This window comes from Cydia splendana, chromosome 1 (genome assembly GCF_910591565.1).
Source record: "Cydia splendana chromosome 1, ilCydSple1.2, whole genome shotgun sequence".
NCBI classification, from domain to species: domain Eukaryota; kingdom Metazoa; phylum Arthropoda; class Insecta; order Lepidoptera; family Tortricidae; genus Cydia; species Cydia splendana.
The window spans coordinates 21,237,944-21,252,578 of NC_085960.1; the positions used below are offsets into that span (position 1 = coordinate 21,237,944).

Genomic DNA, 14,635 nt, shown 5'->3' on the forward strand with positions numbered 1-14,635 from the left:
CGCGCTGTACAGTGACATCTAGTGACAAGTTGGTAAACAGTTAAATTGTACGAACATGCGCGTTGTTTTTATGTACGTTAAACTATTTAGATACGTTCGGTATATTTTTAGGAACATGTTACATGATGTTCTGTATTTTTTACAGGTTTCAGAAACGAGTTATGATAGGCCTACTAACACCATCTTTATGCATATAGAAGAACTATACATGTATGAGTGTTCAGGATTACGTTAATCTAAATCTATACATTTGCTATGTTTTAGTAAAAATACAAGTGTTATGAAATGCTTGAAATCATAATTTTAAGTCTCCAGGAACATTGGGTTTAAGAACAAAACATTGGGTACTAGTAGAGCCATCTAGTGAGGCGTAAGGAACTAAAAGTTGCCTAGGATCTGGAAGCTATCAAATTTACATTAATCTTAGTTTGCACATTCGTTATGTTTACATAAAAATCTAGGCAACACATAACACAAGTTACGCAAGGTTTTGGATCTTTAACACTACGGGAAAGATAAAATATCGCTAATGTTTACATCGAAATCGAGGACTACTAGCGCCATCTAGTAGGCTCCATGTGAACTAAACATAGCTTGTTGATGTTTTGGGGAAAATTCGCGTTACACCTTTAATTTTGACAAATATCACTACTCTTTATTTTTTAATAAATCTTTATTTTCTTAACATGGTTATATTACTAAATACATAAATGACTTCAAAAATTATATATTATACCGTGTACGTAAGTAAAACAAAAAACAAAGTTCTAACAGAAAGTTTGCAGAGGTATTTTTGCCCAAACTCACGTGTCCGCATTTCGAGTATGACTGACAGGTATGAATGAACATGATTGCAAGACCAACCAAACAGTGCTCAATCGGGCGCTTACATTGCCAGCTATGATTTACGGCTACAACTCCTACTATTGACCGATAGACTATGACATGGTGGCAAGTAGAAACATTTTTTTGATTTGGGCTAAAGTTATCCCTAGGGCTAATGTAGCCCGCAGTTACGGTAAGTAATTGATGATGGTATTGACAAGAAAAGCAAGTCAAAGATAAATACATAAAAGGAACTCACCGAAACGTTACACGAATGCGAATCGACATACTTATATATTTCCTCAATAAATAGTATCTCAATGGAAAACGGAAAATAATGTACTTATAAAAAAATAACTTTATTAATAAAAAATGGATTATAATCTCATTAAATAAAATAGGCGTGTAGTATTTTCTGTACAGTTGAGCTATCGATCACAGTTACGTCGATATTTAATTTTGCCAATCCCTCGTTTTTACTAGAAAAAGTTCTAGGTATAGTCATGAATAGGAAATATATAGTAAATAAAGTCTCTCTCTTGCTCATCGTTACAGCAGCAAGGAGGAGGAGGAGGAAATATATTTGAGATAAGATAAGAGTGGCATAATTTCGGTGGGCGTTTGTAGTAGTCGAGCATGTTGGGATGGGAAACACACGTACCTACCTAGTTAGTGTTAGTGTGGTGTTAGTGTCGGCTTGAAAAGGGTTTGAAGGTTTTTTTTTTTTTTTGAAGGGTTTTTTTTTTTTTTTTTTTTACTATTTTTATAGTTGTAGGTCCTCGCTTTCAATACGGGCGGCCTATAACTATTATTACTTCGTTTCATTAGTTTTTATGAATGTATTATTATGCAGTTTATTTAGATATATAAAATATTATAAATATAATTATATATGCATATATATTAGGCACTTTATTTACGTATATAACATATTATAGTATATAGCATGTTTATGTGTTATTAAATTTTTTAAGTGTGTTTATTATTTTACTTATGAATTTTTCGAACGATGTTTTTGTTATTTCTTTTTCTATTATTTTTCATATATCATATGGGTCTATTTGATGTACTTCACAGAGAAACTCGTGGTCACAGCGGAAGTATGAATATTTGGGACAGTGTTTGAGGAGATGGTCGATAGTTTGTGGAGTTGTGTCATCGCATGGGCAGGTATCAGTGTCGGTGATGTGGAAGCGTGCTAGATAGGCTTTGTGATATCCATGACCGGTAAGTATTTGAGTGAGTTCGAAGGTGAGTGACATATGCTTGCGAAGTGTTGTTACATGTGTAAGTGTAGGCAGATGTTGCTTTGTGTGGGTTCCTGTTGTACTGTTTGTGTACATTTGTTCATGTTTTCCTACTATTGTTTTATGTAGGTTCTTTTTATGAAAGGATAGGGGAAATCTGCAGAAATCAGGACTTCTGTGTAATGATGCCGCGTGTTTGGCGGCTGTGTCTGCTGCCTCATTGCCGTGAAGGCCGGCGTGGGCTTTAATCCAACAAAAATGGATTTCTCCTGCTTGTTGGATTAAGCGGATTAATTTATGGATACTGTTTATTGTTCTGTTTGTGCTGCTGCGATTTGCAACTTCTTGCAGCGCAGACTTCGAGTCCGAGAAAATTGTGATTTTTTCAAGGCCCAGTATGATGCATTCATGACACGCTCCTTCTATAGCCACACATTCAGCCTGAAAAACTGTACAGCTCTTATGTAGCTTAATTTTTTTAGTTCTGTCACTTCCATCAGGGTAGTGTATAACGAATGCCGCTCCTACTCCTGCATCGTGCTTGCTTCCATCAGTGTAGATTCTGTGTATATCTGACGTATAATAAGGTTCTAAGTCGTTTTCAGTAAGTATGTCGGTTATATTTATAGTAATTCTGTCTGCAGGGTGTAATAAGCCAGTCACTGGTACTCTTTTGTCATATGTTATGTCGTCTGGTAGGTATTCTGTCAGTCTGGTTCGTTTAACAGTTTCGATGGAAGCAATTTCTTGCACTTTCAGCGGAAGGGGCGTGAGTCCAGCTAGTGCTATCGATTGTATGGTTGGGAGAGTTCGAAAGCCATGTATAATTTTGATAGCGAACCCGCGTTGCAGGCTTAGAAGTGCTTTGTTCACTTTTTTATATTTAATAGCGTGATGCCATACCTCAGCCGCGTATGTTATTGTGGGTTCAATGACTTGTCGGTAGATTATGCTAACATTTTCAGAATGGACCCCCCATGTAGGTCTTACATACATACACATTTTTTTGTAAATATTTTGTGCCTTATTAATTATGTATTCTACATGTTGAATAAATGTTAAACGCTGGTCTATAATTACTCCGAGTAGTTTGAAATGTTTATTAAATGGGATTTGGATATTGTTAAAAAATATTTTGGCGTTTTTGGCTTTCGGCGTTGGTGAGATCATTTGTGTTTTCGCAGGTCCGAATTTTAACTTATTGTTTTCCCCCCACGTATATACCATCTCTAGGATGCTATTTGTGTTTAACTCCAGTTCAATTAAATCTTTTCCGTGACAAATTAATAGAATGTCGTCCGCATACGCTTGTATGTGGGTGTTGGTTCGTGATATTTGTTCCAGCAAGGTGTCGGTTATAGTGTTCCAGAAGATAGGTCCAAGGACAGATCCTTGGACACATCCTCTGGTTTGCGTTTTTGTTACGGTGGCGTCGGAATAGTTTAAAGTGATTGTTCGTTCTGTGAAGTAGCTACGTATGAGATTTAATATATTATTCGGGCAGTTTATGTTACTAAGCCGGTTAATCAAGGCTGGCCACCATGCGTGGTCGAAAGCTCCTTGTATATCTAAGGATATTACTATAATTAATTTTTTGTTAAGTTTTATTTCCTTCATGGTATCAATAGCGGTAATTAGTGCATCTGTTGTTGTTTGCTGTTCTTTAAAACCAAATTGCTTGGAGTTGCAGGCGTATCTTGTATGCATGTAGTACGTTAATCTCCTCGCAATAAGCTTTTCTAGAACTTTCCCTAAAATAATTATTAATCCTATAGGTCTATATGAGGCGAGCTCGCCATAACCTGACTTGCTTGGTTTCGGTATAGTTTTTATGTACGCGGATTTCCATGACTTTGGAAAGTATCCTAGTAACAAACATCTATTATATAATTTTGTGATAAGTGCCGGGTACGAGTCGATGAAATGTCTACATATATCTGAGGTTAAGTGGTCTACGCCTGGAGCCTTCTTAGGATTCATATTATATATGGCTTCTTTGATTTCTTCGGTCGTGAATGCAGGTTCATTATTTTGCGTATTAGAGTTCATTGTATTTTGTGTGTTGTCATTATCGTTTCTTATTTGTTGGTGGTACGGAGAGTCATCGGTTGGGTTATCTTCGGGGAAGAATTTGAACATAAGTTTTTCAGCTGTGTCATCCGTAGACTTTGTGTAGTTGTTTTCGTCTATTTTCAAAGTTGCCGGTGGCTGTGGCTGAGGTGTACTTTTTAGCAATCTGTTTGTGACAGACCATACGTTTTCTCTATCTTGCTTATTGCAGAAATTTTTGAAGTTATCAGTAGATGTGGTCCGGATTTTTCTGCTGTATTCATCTCTGGCCTTATTTATTTCTATAATTATGTTAGTGAGGTCTTTCTTTCCGCGTTTCAGATCTTGAAGTCGGTGGTGTAAGTGGATAACTTTCTTTTTTAATTCAGTAAGTTCTTCAGTCCACCATGGAATTTTCTGGTAGGGTGTTTTGCGTCGGAAAATGGCATCACAACTCTTGTTTATTGTTTGTGTTATGTTAGTTATGTACGTGTCGATTTGATCTGCGCACAATGAGTCAATGTTGACTGTGTCTAATGACATTTGTTCAAAGTCTTCTTTTAGTTTTGTGTCAAAGTTTTCCCAGTTGGTACGGTCAGTATTATATATAAAAGTTGTTGTTGAGATCTTCTTTTTTAGTCTTTCCTGATTGAGATTGATTTTAAATTCTATAGCGTGATGATCTGAAGATGGTATGACGTTCTGGTTTACCTTCCAGTCTATAATGTTTCTCGATGTGTTTAGTGTTGTCAGGGTAAGGTCAATTATAGAGGTTCTTGTTTGTCCTTGTGCGATCGTTTCAAATGTTGGTTCATTTCCTTGGTTGCAAGTCACTAAATCATTTGCAATGGCAATATCATACACTTCTTCACCTCTTTCATTATTCCTTGTGGAGCCCCAGGTTGTATGCCATGCGTTAAAATCACCACATATGACGTGTTTTTGTCTTTTGTTATTTTGTAGGAACTGTTCCAGGTGGGGTAGAGTACGTGAAGGATCTTCGCCAGGTTCTACATAGATAGAGGTAAGCATGATTTTATTATTTTCAAGTGATAACTGCACTGTTGAGAAATTGGTTGTTATATGTTGCGTGAGTCCAAGGTAAGTGCCCAATTTTTTATTTATTGCAATGCATGCTTTGGTTCTGTTGGTGGCGTCTGATTTTTGGTATAAGTCATATCCATTAATGGAGCTTAATTTATTATTTTTGCCAACATATGTGACGTTCCACGGGAAAAGGTACCTTATGAGGGTTTCTAGTTTCGGATATATGAAATGTTTTGTAAAGAGGTGAAAAAATGCTCAATTTTTTTTTATTGTGTGATCTGAAACCTTAATGCGTAACGTTTATTTACCTGTTTTTATTTTTGTTATAAGTTAGTTATAAGCCTAGTAATGTCGTCTCAGAGTTTAGTAGAAAAGGTACCTTATGGAAAAAAGATTGAAAATTCCCAAAAAAACTAGTCAATACGGGAAAAGAAGTTTGGTAGAGAACTGTATTAGCATTCTGCAAAACTAATTTGATAATTTCAGTTCTGGTTGGGGCGCCTCGCAAATATTATAACCGTACATAGACCGACATCACAAATCCAAGTAGCCTGCTATTATACCAAAGTTACTCTCGTCAAGTCTTTCTTAACTAGAATAATCTTCATTTGGTTTGGTCGCATGCAGTAAATCAGCCATTGGTTTGCTGAAAAATGCCAATACCCGACGCATTACCTTATGGAATATCTGAGGTCATTGAACCTCAATGCCGCTTATCTTCAATAGCAACCGAAATATATTATTGATAAGAAATAGACGATTTATACCATCTTAACCCCAAAATATTATTAGTTTATCCTAACTGTTCCATCATCATCATGCCTCATCATGTAACTTAATCACAAGGTACCTTTTCATTACATACAAATTATTGGTCTTTTTTAAGATTATTATGACGAAGAACTAATTAGATTTGGGGCAGTTTAATGTAAATTAATATTTTCTATTCATAAAAGATAAACTGTAATATGATTGATATTTTGTAGTGATGTATTATTAGATTTATTTCCATAAGGTACCTTTTCGTAAATGTATGGAGCAAATACTGTTATTGTTATGTAAGTTTAAAGTGGCATAAGGGGTTAAATATAGTATTTAGTTGGGGTTTTAGGATTTATTTCATTTGAATGACAGAATTTCTTTCATATGTGCTCAGAAAAATTGATTGTGTGTCACATTAAAAGTAAAAATATTCAATTTTGTGATTTTATATGAAAAAGTCAGAAAATACATTTTCACCTCTAAATCGGTATTGTTTTTTGCTTAAACTGTCTGTCAGTGTCGTTTTATAATAGATAGAATTTAAATCTTGAGAGCTCATTGCAATCAATCGTGAAAATGAAATAAAACTTTATTTTCAAGAGATTGGCTAGTATACACATAAATCAGTCGATATCAAAAGTTTCTATTGGCATTACAGAACAAGTCGCAATATTTTTTTAATCTCACATATATAAGGTATTATTATTTGTAGTCAACTATGTAACTTACTTCAGGAACATAGTTTTTTAGGCGGCTAAACTTAAAACTTCTCTATTGTAAAGTTGCTAATTTCACAACATTATTTTCAAAAAATCATATCTCTGTAACTACGCAACCTAGAAGGTTGATCTTTTGTGTTATCGATAGCTTATTTATTGTAGATTACTGGGGTATGCATAACTCCATACCCGCCATAAGGTACCTTTGACCGTGGGACGTCACATATGGTTCTGATATCATGATTATATCATGTTCTTTTTCAGCGACATTATGTTTCATTTCTTTGGTTGCTGCATAGCCACGTCCAAGATTACACTGTAATACTGTGAGAGCGGATTTTCTTTGTTTTGTACCTTGTGGGGGGCCCTTAACAATATCGTATTGCCGCTCGTGCTATTCGGTCCCATTTTTGCCATTCCGGGCAAGTCTGGCTATAGGCTGGGTGATCATGTTGGTTTCCATTTTCTTTACAGTTGGTGCAGCATGGTGTGGCTGTGTTTCTTGGGCAGCTTCTTGTATCATGTCTCTCTGCACAAAAGCCGCATCGCATTTCTGAGCTGCATTCAGTTGCGCGATGTCCATAGCCCAGACAGAACCGGTGATTGATCAACAGCTCGTACCGATTGATATCCGATCCGCACTTTTTGATTTTGCATAGCCGCCCAGACTTGTGGACTTGTTTCAACAATGACATTTTTGATTGCAGCATTTCTTCCTCTAACACTGCGTATATATTTGATGTGAATGTCTTCTTTTTTGATGGTCCCCAGGATTCTGTGATTCTGTTTGTTTAGAGCATCAACAATCTTTTCACTGGCGTATTCTGGGATAACCCCAATAATTTTTATTGTGGGGTTCTTAATTTGAGGCGCGTCTACAGTTATTCCATTTGTTTTTTGTCTAATAATAGAGCTTAGCTTTTGTTGGTCTTGTTCTGAGTCACATAAGATGACCACCTTCTTTTTCTTAGTCGCTCGAATTCCTTGCACTCCAATGCCTATTTCCGCGATGTTGACTTTTTGTTTTATTTCATTGATGATATCGTCTCCTTCAGTGTTTGGATCCATTGACTCTAGTATAACAGCATAGCTGGTGGTTTGGACATTTTTTAAGCTTGTAAGATGTGCAGTCTCAGAAATAGAAGGGTTTGAAGGTTACACGCGCAACTCGCGACAGGTGAATTGTTGAGAAGTTGAGATATATAAATAACAATCTTGAGGTCTTTGTCTTATCTAGTCTAGTAGCTTCAGCGATTCGAAACCTAATTAAACAACTTTAGCTCAAAGAAAATTTTGTAACCATTTTTGCCCGGGCTATTAATATGAAAATTGCTTCTAAAAATGGGTGATATTATTTTTGACCGGCCTCATCGATTAAACCTACTTTTTTATGGTTAAAATAACTAAAAATAATAATTCAACAACAAGGATAGCCGTGATCCCGGGCACGCACGGCCGTCCACTCAGTGCTCAGCAAGCTGCGTTTGGAAAGGGATATTAATTATACCGGGTGTGGCTTGTAACACGAGCAAATAATTAAAACATAGATTGTACTCCACAAACAGTGTCACTTTTGGTCAACAACTTTTAAAAATTATGAAGTATTTAGAGTCCCTATTTTTCATACTAAATAAATATTATCTTGAATGGACGCCATCGCCACGCCATATCATTGTGATTGACGTTGCTTGTCAAATTGTCATGCCTTAAACATAACAAAATTCGCAATACATTGCGTCTTAGAATAAACTTTAAAGTAATAAAAATCAAACCACAAGTTATTTTTAAATGTTGCTGAACAAATGTTGGTCAGTATGAGGAGTACAGCCTACAGTTTAATTTTTTGCTCGCATTACAGGCCACAGGCTGTATATGTACTACATATTATTCCTATGTACGTATATTTATTTCCCATAGCATGTGTCAAAGTTTGACAAATGACGCGTCAATCGATTCGTCTTCATAAACCAACACCCATGTCGCGGGCGGGTGTCGTGTCACTTGGGAATTTATCGAATTTACAATTTACGAGTAGGTATGTTGTGTAATATAATTGACAAGATCGAAGTCTCATGGTTCATGAAAACCCTTATTCATTTTGAAACACCTATCCACGACACCCCACACCATAGGGTTGAACCCAATTTTTTTTTTAATTTTATTTCCCCTTTTTGTCGGCGTGATTGGTTAAGGTAGTTCGTTTTTAGGGTTCCGTACCTACCCAAAGGGTAAAAACGGGACCCTATTACTAAGACTCCGCTGTCCGTCCGTCCGCTGTCCGTCCGCCCGTTCGTCCGTCCGTCTGTCACCAGGCTGTATCTCATTAACCGTGATAGCTAGGCAGTTGAAATTTTCACAGATGATGTATTTCTGTTGCCGTTATAACAACAAATACTAATAAAAAGTACGGAACCCTCGGTGGACAAGTCCGACTCGCACTTGTCCGGTTTTTTTGTAACATTAGAAAAATACTACGCGAACTTGATCTCTTATAATTGAAAAACGATTTTTAAAAATCAATAACTATTAAGTAGGTACTTATGAAAGCAAAAGAATGTAAATAATCGTATATGATGTCTAATTGTTACATAATTATTTGCTCTACCTTTTTTTTCAAAAGTGTTTTTCAATAAAAAGACACGTCAAGATTGTTCACCTTTTTTCTAATGTTAAAAAAACGAACTATACTTAGTAGGCCATTTCAAATTGCAGCTTAAGTAATTGACACGTGTAATCGTGTATGTAGATTATTGTAGATGAAGGTATGTTTGTATCTAATATATATATCTATCTAGGTATGGTATAAATTCAACCGTTCTCTTTTATTAGCTTATAGGTATTTAGTTATTGATAAATGTATTTTAATGAGCTCACCTTGCGTGCATCGGATGACAGTTGAGCGGATCTAACGGCAGATGCTGCGGTAGCGGTAAGTGTGGTGGGTGAGGGGTCCTCGCAGGCGGCGTCGGGGGGTCGGGCGGGGTCACGCTCTCCAGCACGTCGTGGGGAGGCCGGCAGACTCGCAGCTCGACCCTCGGCGCCGCCGTCCGGAGCACCTCCAGGGCTTCCTGGTGTCGAATACGGGGATTATGGATTAACATGTCAGCTATTTAATTTAGCGCTTAGTGTATTAACCAAGTGCACGCAAATCGAATGTCGAACCAGTACAACTGTTACCTCTAGATTAAGTAAGTAACAACTATTCGTAATTGGAGCTGTATCACTCCAAGTATCCCAAGATCGTCTTCCTCGCTATCTTAATCATCTGATAACGAGATATAATTGAACGGTTAATTAGTATACCATGTTACATAATAGTGTTTGTTTATTTGGTGGGTGTAGGTAACCAAACGCGTTACGTATGCAAGGGATTAACGGATTAGTAATTAAGATGTTAAGAGCGACAATTGGTTTGGATTTGTAGGAATGCTCTCTTAATTAAGTCAAATTAATTTTTGGCTATAGTAACTTAAATATTGTACTGAATCAATTCACGTAGACCTAATGATAATGATAAAGTAGATAACTTAAAGTGGCACATAGCAACATAAACATTGCACTAAAGCATAAAACCCCCAAATTTTTATTTAGCATAAACTATTTAAGTCTTGGTCCAGTTTTACATAAATGTTAAGTCGCATTCCTGCGAAGGCACCTAACAGTTTGATAGATTTATATTGCCGCTCCGTTTATCTATTGACACCGAATCAGTTATTTATTGGCTTCCAATTCAGAGCTCCTGCATGGAAAAACTAACTTTTAATGTTTCTGTCACGGTCTCTCTACAATTGTCATAGTTTATAATGAAAGAGACGGGACGCTATATATTTGGTTTTGCAATTCGGTATTCCAGTGCATGAACTAAAACATTGCGAGTGCATGGAAAAATGCGAATACAGGCCACGGAAAATATTGAATGTTCGTTTCGATTCGAATTTATGTACCTAAAAATAAAGTGGCTGAAAATTACATCGTGTTTTTAAATGATACACTCTTATTGATTTCTGATTGTACAAGTACAACGTGTATGTAGGTATTTAAATAAGTAATACGTATATATAATCATTAACTTTAGATATTCAAAAGGGTATGACAATAGAAGTAAGACACAAATAACAAATACGAGTTTGGTTAAAACTTCGCCAACCTCGAAAACTTCGCTCGACGGCACAGTTTAGAAACCAATTAGTCAAATAGTCCTGAGACAAGACAAGGCGTAAATTTAAGTTTAATTTGACAAGGATGGGCAAAGACTGCACAGCTGTTGATGAGGAATTCACATCAGCTTCAATTATCAAATTCTGTTTGTTTCTAACATGATACGAATTTTGTTAGTTAACTAATATATTTAAAGCGGATATCTCACAGTGCAACGGATTTACTCATAATTCAATATGATCATTGGTAGAATAGGTACTTAATATCTAGGTATTTATCAAACTGACATTAGCAGCAGTGTGCTGGCTGCACCAAATCGTTGGAATAATGGATTTCTTATCCGATAAAATTCGAGAGAAACTTAAAGCCGACCACTGACCAACAGGCCGCCGGACGATATCGGCCTGTCAGTTAGAACAAAAATTTGACAGCTTCGAACAACTGACAGGCCGATATCGTCCGACGGACTGGTAATCAGTGGGCTCCTTAATGTTCGCACGAATTTCAATGTTAATTGCTCATAGGTAAGTACAAAACGGTAAATTTTGAGTCAGTTGTTATAAAACTGTCATTTTGACATTGGAAATGTCTTTTCGTTCGCTCCAGTATACGGTCCGATTTCACGAAAAAGTGCGATCCCCTTATATCTCGGAAAGTTGTGAAGATATGATATTAAAAAATAGGCTCAAAAGACGCATAATCACGAGAGCTGTAAGGTGCAAAAATAATTATTCGAGAAAGTCAAAAACAAAAAAAGTTATGGTCGAAATAGTGAAAATAAAATTCAATTTTTTCCGAATTTTTGATTTTGGTGCTCGATAATTTGGAAACGAAGAATGATATCAAAAATTTGAGAAAAACGGCTCTGGACAATTTAGTCAGCTACAATTTGAGCCTAAAACAAAGACGATCGGGTTAAGGGTTTGCCCTGTAGCCTAACCTTAAAATAGTCAAAAAGTCAGAACGACATGGAGAGGGAGAGGGAGAGGGAGAGGGAGAGGGAGAGGGAGAGGAGAGGGAGAGGGAGAGGGAGAGGGAGAGGGAGAGGGAGAGGGAGAGGGAGAGGGAGAGGGAGAGGGAGAGGGAGAGGGAGAGGGAGAGGGAGAGGGAGAGGGAGAGGGAGAGGGAGAGGGAGAGGGAGAGGGAGAGGGAGAGGGAGAGGGAGAGGGAGAGGGAGAGGGAGAGGGAGAGGGAGAGGGAGAGGGAGAGGGAGAGGGAGAGGGAGAGGGAGAGGGAGAGGGAGAGGGAGAGGGAGAGGGAGAGGGAGAGGGAGAGGGAGAGGGAGAGGGAGAGGGAGAGGGAGAGGGAGAGGGAGAGGGAGAGGGAGAGGGAGAGGGAGAGGGAGAGGGAGAGGGAGAGGGAGAGGGAGAGGGAGAGGGAGAGGGAGAGGGAGAGGGAGAGGGAGAGGAGAGGGAGAGGGAGAGGGAGAGGGAGAGGGAGAGGGAGAGGGAGAGGGAGAGGGAGAGGGAGAGGGAGAGGGAGAGGGAGAGGGAGAGGGAGAGGGAGAGGGAGAGGGAGAGGGAGAGGGAGAGGGAGAGGGAGAGGGAGAGGGAGAGGGAGAGGGAGAGGGAGAGGGAGAGGGAGAGGGAGAGGGAGAGGGAGAGGGAGAGGGAGAGGGAGAGGGAGAGGGAGAGGGAGAGGGAGAGGGAGAGGGAGAGGGAGAGGGAGAGGGAGAGGGAGAGGGAGAGGGAGAGGGAGAGGGAGAGGGAGAGGGAGAGGGAGAGGGAGAGGGAGAGGGAGAGGGAGAGGGAGAGGGAGAGGGAGAGGGAGAGGGAGAGGGAGAGGGAGAGGGAGAGGGAGAGGGAGAGGGAGAGGGAGAGGGAGAGGGACAAAATAAAAACTTATGCGGAGAAACATAAAATCACCACTTCTCGAGTTGACTACGGATTTGCCGTGTAATAATTTTCTTGTACTTTGAACATTAATATATCCTGCTTATTAATCGAAAAATTAAATATGTACCTATACTTATGCGCCACGGCGACAATTATTCAAACTTGGATACGCGTGTGGAAATTTTGCAATTTGTTTGTTCACATGCGTTATGTCTAGGATACTTGTGTTAGTCTAAGAATAAAATAATTATCATTCAACGTTGTAGTTTTATTTTGTAACTTTTTCCTTATCCAGACTTTCTCGTCGCTCAGCGACAATATTTTATCGAATTCCGTAGATTAATTTCCAATGTGCTCGATAGTCGTGTGAGGCACGAAATCTGTGAATTTTTATAACTAGTTTGCTTAATGCTATTGTGTAATCCCAATTAAGTTTTTAATTTTTAAGTAAGTACGTACTTATATTAATGTGTGCGTTGCGTACTCGGCTTGACAATTGGGTCCGTAAATGTAGATCTCGAAATAGATACCTATATTTAATCATATGTTGTATGTAGGAATAATTGAATTTTCATCGTCAAAATAATTGTAACAATATTTATACATATATATGTATTAGGGAAGTAAACATTGATCGCACGTATTTACAGTACAGCAAAAAAACTCTCGTATACAAACTACTACTACTAGACTTCTCGTCTACGTAAATGTGAGTCACAAAACAAATATTACATCAGTCTGAGGAATACAATACACTCATACCTATTAATATGTCAGTGTTTCACAATACTAGAGCAGGTGGTGATCTACTTGCTGTTTAAGCTGTAAGTGCTTATATTTTAGGATAAACCCAATAGCTAAGTACCCACTTAATTAAATAAATTGTGCCTTATAATAGGTACGACCATTTCCCTAACTTAAAAAAAATCCTTTGGATAAAAATAAATTTCCTAGAATTTTGATTTTCTTAGGAATTATTCAGAGCGGCAGGCTAGGCTGGGCTTTAACAAAAAGCAGGCTCTACAAATCACACCATGTCATAAACAAGGGGGAAACCGTGACGTTCCAGCCATCCATTTGTATCACACAAAGAATTATAATAAATATCTTAACATTACTCGGCTTTTATGCACAGAGGTAAGTAATAGGTATATTATTTATAAGATCTACTGCAACATTGCAAATTTTTTTGAGGGGCGATGATTTTGGCAGATATATAGATTTCAAGATATTTTTATTCCGCGAATCTTCCCCTAAGTAGTTGAAATGGGAGGTATGTAGTTAGTATGGGAGTAAATAATACAGGGAAATCCCAATGACTTCTACCCGGTCAAACAATAATTATGTTTATAGTAGAATCAAAAAGTTTACAGCAGGTGTTCTATAGTATTGATAGAATTACTGTCATACATCCAGATAGTAAAAGATTCGTAAGGACAACAAGGCGTGATTGCTATCCAATCCATTGTTATCACAAAACATATGCAACGGTTTGCCACTCATGATGTTTGAAGTGGTGGTGGCACACGAAATTTAGTGCAGTGGTCGAAGAGGTCATCGGTCTTGTTATCTTCCCTTTATAGGTAGTCGCGAGTTGAGAAGGTTTCATTTGGTTCACAATCAGTACACCGAACAGTAACTGCGCTAAATCTAGTTTATCGTTATAATCTCTTAATAGTTGTTTGTTTTACAAGGCGGCAATGTTGTTGTTTAACTCCTCGTGCTAATATTGATATCCGAGCAAGCGAAAGGTTTTAAAGCACGAGGCTTAAACAAACTTTGCTCCCAAGTGAAACAAATAATTTTTCACCACACCATAACGCGATGAAAATACTAACTGTAAACCATTATAAATCTAATTTAAATGGACGTTATTAAATATTTATCATTCAAAATCATCAATTAAAAGTCAATTAGGTATATTAGTCACCATGAGCAAACAACTCAAAATTTCCATCAGATTACTTTGCCAGTTTGCCACATATGTGGATAA

The 14,635-nt window shown here is 37.8% G+C and overlaps 1 protein-coding gene across 1 annotated transcript in view; it reads right to left on the minus strand.

Annotated features, from left to right (window-relative positions):
* The window catches only part of LOC134791982 (uncharacterized), a 171,587-nt gene that overhangs the window by 28,277 nt on the left and 128,675 nt on the right, over positions 1-14,635 (minus strand). Inside the window, exon 5 of the mRNA XM_063763083.1 lies at positions 9,524-9,717. Coding sequence (XP_063619153.1) covers positions 9,524-9,717 — 194 coding nt within the window. The remainder of the gene's footprint in view (positions 1-9,523; positions 9,718-14,635) is intronic.